The sequence below is a fragment of the Elaeis guineensis genome, chromosome 2, assembly GCF_000442705.2.
Source record: "Elaeis guineensis isolate ETL-2024a chromosome 2, EG11, whole genome shotgun sequence".
In the NCBI taxonomy this organism is placed as follows: domain Eukaryota; kingdom Viridiplantae; phylum Streptophyta; class Magnoliopsida; order Arecales; family Arecaceae; genus Elaeis; species Elaeis guineensis.
The window spans coordinates 12,050,867-12,057,741 of record NC_025994.2 but is presented as its reverse complement, the minus strand read 5'-3'; the positions used below and the strand labels follow the sequence as shown (position 1 = coordinate 12,057,741).

The window sequence follows — 6,875 nt, the reverse complement described above, 5'->3', positions numbered from 1 at the left end:
GCAGACCTTCTTCGCTCTCGATCGGCCGAACTATGGAGCCCGATGCCCGACTCCCACAACGCGCCCGACGGACTATCGGAGGGTTCCCGGACTTCCACCCGACGCCCCTCAATCAGCCGCTGACCTATAGTCGGTCGGCTCTTCCAAACGCCGTACGACTGTTGGAGGCTGCCAGTCCTGACACCGGCATGCGGCACAACCGCCTTGGGGTATTATCCCATTTAAGGCATGGGTCAACCCTAGTGATTTGACAGCCCCACGGTGATTTGACAACCTCACGGTGGCTCTGACAGTCCTCGACGATTTGACAATTCTTCCATTGTCTGCGCCATTAATGACGGCGCCATACCGCGCTCCACTATATATATCGAGGAAGGCAACAGTAATAAGAGGTCCTTTTCGAACCTCCTTGAATCCCTCCTCCTCTCTAGCTCTAGCTCTCACTCTCTCTCGCTAAGCTCTCCTTAATTCTTGTCTACTGTTGCCTAGTCTCTTCTCTGACTTGACCGTCGGAGGGTCCCCGCCAGAGTCACCTCCAGTCAGTGCGGACTTCTTTTGCAGGCGCTCGTTTCCGGCGACTAGGCGACGAGGGTATTGGCCGCAACATATATATATATATATATATATATATATATATATATATATATATATATATACACACACATATATACATACATACATATGTATAGATATATTTCAATGTTCTCAGACGGATCATCCGATCTTCAACTCAAAAAAATTTTAGGGAAAAGTAAAGAGAGCTAGAAAGTTGAAAATCCCAAACTGTCAACACAGAATATTTTCCTAGATTGAATGCTTGGCATCTTTCTTCAAAGGCTTCATCTTTCAAAATGTTCATGCTTCAAACCCTGATAGCAGTGATAGCACACTATCACTGTATTTTTCGAAGAAAAACTCTAATGGACCATCCTCAGATGATGTCAAGTAAGCCATACGTCAAACTAGTTTATAGAAAGTGCTTATAGGAGAGCAACTACAGTGACTTCTGATAGCGTGGTCCTTGGGGCCACATGGTTATCTGATACTAATATCATCTCGGTTCGATTGAGTGGGATATCATGGCCGTACTCTACTACTACAACTAGTTGGGCTATTCTTCCCACTTTTTCTTTGCCCAGTTCCTTGCCATGTAGATGGCGATTTGCTGAAGACTTCTTGATTTCCTGGTCCTATAGTTTTCATCATTTCAAATATCATTGGACGTGGGGTCTTCCTTAAGAGTTGATACTGCGTACCCAAATCTCATTAAGTTGGCGATGGATAGCCACCACTTTCGCAGCCTGGAGGGTGGATGCTGGAGGTATCTAATGAACTTTGATGTAAAATCTGACCATCCATTTGAAGGAGTTTGGGTCTATTAGACCTGGTCCTTTTTTAGTTAACAGTAGTCTGAGTCTTTGGGCGCACATATGGTAGTCGCCCACGTGTATTCCATGTTCGTTTCTGTTTCAGTTCTTGTGCTGAATCTCACATCGTTGCTTATAAATAGTGCTGTGTCTCATGTAAAAAAATTAAGTTGTTCTCTCTTCTGTTTTTTCAAAAATTTAAGCTTTCTTATTCCCACACGAGCTCTTGTTCTTTCTCTATTCTACATCTATTTTGCTGTAGCATAGCAGAAGTGCACTTCAGTTTGTTGATTTTCCAACATTTTGCGGTATCAGAGCTAGGTTTCAATTAGATCTGGGTGTCATCTTGAAGTAGAGGTGTGTTGCTGTAGCAGAGCATCTTCTGAAGTTTGAAGCTTGCAAGGTTGAAGCTTAAAGGAGAGGTAAATTCATCCTGCACATAACGTGTTCGACAGAAGGTTTCTTAGAGAGCTTTCATCATGGCAACTGGTATGACTCCTCTTAACGTCTCTCAATCCCTGGTACCCATATTCAGTGGACAAAATTATGAGTTTTGGAGAGTCAAAATGAGGACATTTTGCATTTCTCAAGATCTTTGGGATCTAGTTGATAATGGTTCTACAGAGGAGAGACAAAATGAGTTGAAGGAACTCTATAAGAAGGACACAAAAGCTCTTTTGATGCTGCAGCAAGCTGTGTCAAATGCTATCTTTCCTCGGATTGCAAATGCCACCAAATCACATGAAGCTTGGATCATCTTGAAACAAGAATTTAATGGAGATAGCAAGGTAACAACTGTGAAACGCCAAACTCTTAGAAGAGAATTTGAGACACTTTTTATGAAAAACTCAGAATCTGTCCAAAAGTTTTTCAGCAGAGTTTCTGTCATTATCAATCAAATGAGGATATTTGGTGAGGATATTTCAGATCAAAAGGTAGTAGAGAAGGTCTTGAGAAGTCTTTCCCAAAAATTTGATCATGTAGTCATTGCTATTGAAGAGTCTAAAGACCTATCTGCTTGTTCTCTTAATGAATTAATGGGTTCCCTTTTAGCTCATGAGCAGAGAATCAATAGGTCATCTGAGAAAAATATTGAGCATGCATTTCTGTCCAAAGTAGAAATTACTAACAAATCTAAAAATGGTGAAGGAACTTCTCAACAAAGAAATGCAGGAAGAGGTGGCTATCGTGGCCGAGGCTGAAGAAGAAGAAGAGGAAGGTCAAATTAATAGAACCACAAAAAAGCTGACAATGGTGACAAAGCAAACTTCAAGCTCAATTACAAAGGAAAGCAATGTCGTTTTTGTCACAAATATGGCCACATTGAAGAGAGCTGTTGGGAAAAGGCAAAACAATAAGCAAATTTTGCTGAAGAAAAGGAGCAAGAAGGTAATTTGCTTCTTACCTTTCTTAATCCTAAAGAGAGTAGAAAAGATATTTGGTTTCTGGACAGTGGGTGTCGTAATCACATGTCTGGAATGAAAAGCCTTTTCCATGAGATTGATGAATCTGTCAAGCAAACCATGAGACTTGGTAATGACAGAGAAGTTCAGAATGAAGGCAAGGAGACAGTTGCTGTAAAAACTAAATTAAGTACTGAAAAACTTATTTATGATGTTTACTATGTACCTAGTTTAGCTCATAATCTATTGAGTGTTGGTCAATTGATTCAAAGAGGATTTCTAGTTTTGTTTCATTATGACATGTGTGAACATAGAAATATGAAATCTAGTATGCCACCTATCAAAGTCCATATGACAGAAAATCGAATGTTTCCCCTTGAGCTTTCATGCATAGATGATTATGTACTTGTCACTAGCATGAAAAATGATTCATGGCTTTGGCACTTGAGGTATGGTCACTTGTATTTTAATGGGCTGAAGTTGCTTAGTTAGAAAACTATGGTAAATGGTTTACCTTCCAATACTTGTGTGGATGATATTTGTAAGGAATGTATATATGGAAAGTAACATAAGCTTTCTTTTCCTGTTGGAAAGTCTTGAAGAGCTAAGAAGCCTCTAGAATTGATCCATACTAATATTTCTGGTCCAATGAATACTCCATCATGGAATAAAAGTAGATACTTCTTATTGTTTATTGATGACTATTCTAGGGTGTGCTGGGTGTACTTCCTAACTCAAAAATCAGAGGCAATTGAAAATTTTTAGGAGTTCAAAGCTGTTGTTGAGAAAGAGAGGGAGCAAATGATAAAAATTCTTGGAACTAATAGAGAGGGAGAGTTTTTATCTCATGACTTTGACTCTTTTTGCAAAAAAAATGGAATTCACAGGCAGCTCACTATGCGGCATACTTCAGAGCAGAATGGTGTGGCTGAAAGTAAGAATAGAATTGTAGTAGAGATGGCTCGGAGCATGCTACAAGGCAAGATGCTACCGAATGAATTTTGGACTGAAGCAGTGACAACATCAGTCCATCTTCTCAACATATCTCCAACAAAGACAATGAGGAACATGACTCTTTTTGAAGCTTAGTACCAAAAGAAGCCTAAGGTGAGTAATTTAAGGGTGTTTGCTTGTATTACTTATGCACATATTAGTTTTAAAAATCGAAGTAAATTGGATCAGAAAAGTGAAAGATACATCTTTAATTGTTGGATATAGCAGTGAAAGTAAAGCTTATAGATTCTATAATCCTTTGACAAAGAAGCTAATCATTTATCGAGATGTTATCTTTGATGAAGGCAGCTTCTGAAATTGGTCAAATGCATGTAAACAACAAATTTCTCTCAAGTATGAAGACCCTCAGCTCACTTTCTCAGATCAGAAAGAACTTCCTTCTACTCAAGTTTTTGGAGAAGATTTTAACAATCCTATAAGAAATTAGCAAATCAGTTCAGCAGAAGCAAGTTTGGACTCAAGCACCCCTCCAAGAAAGGTAAAATCTCTTAAGAAAAATTTATGAAACTTGCAGTTTTGCTTTTATGGTTACATAACCAAGCTCATTTGAGGAGGCAAACGAAAGAGAAGAATGAAGGAACTTAATGAAATAGGAGATCGTAGCAATTGAAAAGAATGAAACATGGGAACTTGTGGATTTGCCATTGAGAAAAGATGCAATTGGCATGAAATGGGTCTACTGGGTCAAGTACAATGCCGATGGAAGTGTGCAGAAATGCAAATCAAGACTTATGGCCAAAGGATATGTGCAAAAGTATGGTAAAGATTTTTTTGAAATATTTTCTCCTGTAGCAAGATTTGAAACTGTTAGATTGATGTTAGCACTAGCAGCTCAAAAAGGATGGATTGTGTATCAGTTTGATGTGAAATCAGCTTTTCTAGATGGGTATTTGGAAGAAGATATCTATGTTCATCAACCAAAGGGCTTCATCATTCAAGTAAAGGAAGAAAAGGTCTACAAATTGAGGAAGACACTTTATGGACTTAAACAAACTCCAAGAGCATGGTATGATAGACTTGACACTTATCTCTGACAAAACAATTTTCTCCGCCGTGAAAGTGAACCTACCTTATATGTCAAAGTCAAAGATGATGGCATTCTTATTGCTTATGTTTATGTTGATGACATCGTCTACACTGGCTTCTCTATGGTTCTCATTGATAGTTTTAAGAAAATCATGATGCATGAATTTGAAATGTCAGATATAGGATAATTGCATTATTTTTTTGGTCTCCAAATTCAGCAAACTAAAGATGGCATATTTATTTTCCAAGAAAAATATGCTTTAGATTTGCTTAAAAGATTCAATATGCTGAATTGTAAGACTTATTCTATACCTATGAATGCAAATGAGAAGCTAATCATGGATAATGGAACCACAAAGACAAATGCAAAATTGTTCAGAAGTCTTGATTGGAGGGCTGTTGTATTTGACTCATTCACGACCTGGCATAATGTTTGCTGTTAGCTTTGTTTCAATGTTTATGCAGAAACCTTCATCTCATCATCTTAGAGCAACTAAAAGAATTTTGCACTATATTCGAGGAATGAGTACTTATGGGATATGGTATAAATCAATTTCCTGCTCTAAATTAATTGGTTTCGCTGACAGTGATTGGGCAGGTTATGTGGATAATAGAAAAAGCACTGATGGCTTCATATTCGACCTCGGATCAGGAGCAGTGTCATGGGCTTCAAAGAAATAAAGCATAATTGCATTGTCATCATTTGAAGCTGAATATATTGCCACAATAGCAGTAGCTTGTCAAGCTATATGGATGAGAAGAATTTTGAAAGATATGCATAAAAAACAAGAGTCGGGGACAGAGATTTTCTGTGACAAATGGCTGCAGTTACAATGGCAAAAAATCCTGTGTTCCACAGTAGATCAAAACACATTGAAATCCAGCATCCTTTTATCCGAGAAGCTGTGGCAGAGGAGAAGATAATGCTAAAAGGCTGTTCTATAAATGATCAGGTTGCAGATGGTTTCACAAAAGCACTGCTTCACATGAAATTTTCAAAGTTCAGGGATTCTCTTCTTGTAACAAACTTTGCATCAAGGGAGAGTGAAGAACTTTGATGCAAAATCTGACCATCCATTTGAAAGAGTTTGGGTCTATTAGACCTGATCCTTTTTTAGTTAACAGTAGTCTGAGTCTTTGGGCACACATGCGGTAGTTGCCCACATCGTATTCCATGTTCTTTTCTATTTCAGTTCGTGTTGAAGTCTAGAGTCGGCAGTCGCTTGTCGTTGCTTATAAATAGTGCTGTACCTCATGTAAAAAAATTAAGTTATTCTCTCTTCTATTGTTTTAGAAATATAAGCTTTCTTATTCTCACATGAGCCCTTGTTCTTCCTCTATTCTACATCTGTTTTGCTGTAGCATAGTAGAAATCCCACTTCATTTTGTTGATTTTCCAACAATCCCACCATGGGATGCTAAGGCGGCTTATCTGGCTCTCATCCATAAAATTCGAGCAGGGGGTTGGAAGATGGAGGTGAGGACCAAACTACAAAAATTCAAGTTTTTAGTGATGAAAAATTTGGTCACCCATATCCACTAACCTATATCTAGCCTACATGATGAAGCCCTGCATGAGTTTGTTTTATTGGTGTTTTCATCGTTATGCTGGCCACCGTAGAACCTAAGTTTGGATGCATCTTAATATTCTGTTAATTGTTCCTTTGTGTCCTCTATTTGAGTGGCTACATCCAAAATTATTTAGTAATTTGTATCTAGTCTATAGAATCCTAGTATGTATGTACTGTAATATTTATTATTAATAAAATCTAATGACAGTTGCCTTTGTTCTAGCAAGAAAAAAAAAAAAAATTTTAATGACCGATCTATTCATTGACCACACTTTAACTTTTAATCCCCGTGGATGATTTTTATAACAATCGGTCCACACATAAATACCCTTGTAACTTTCAATCCATAAAGGATAAAAATATCCTCCCTTTCACAAACTACTGCCGACTGGGTTCTCCCCTTCCACATGTCCCTCCTACACAAAAAAATATCAAATACAGCCCTTCCAAAACCTCCTCTTTTCACTATAAAAAAATTTGACTCCCCATTCCAA

The 6,875-nt window shown here is 38.1% G+C and overlaps 1 protein-coding gene across 2 annotated transcripts; it reads left to right on the top strand.

Annotated features, from left to right (window-relative positions):
• Positions 1-962: 962 nt before the first annotated feature.
• On the top strand, positions 963-6,127 carry LOC109506093 (uncharacterized). 2 transcript variants are annotated; one of them, XM_073251569.1, is made up of 3 exons: positions 1,002-2,155; positions 2,517-2,756; positions 3,658-6,127. In XM_073251569.1, exons 1-3 carry the CDS (start codon positions 1,847-1,849, stop codon positions 3,700-3,702), a joined length of 594 nt encoding a protein of 197 aa, XP_073107670.1. In that variant the 5' UTR covers positions 1,002-1,846; the 3' UTR covers positions 3,703-6,127. The 2 variants fall into 2 exon arrangements, 1 of the variants encoding a protein (XP_073107670.1); XR_012138503.1 differs by having other exon boundaries at positions 963-2,155; positions 2,541-6,127.
• Positions 6,128-6,875: the final 748 nt, after the last annotated feature.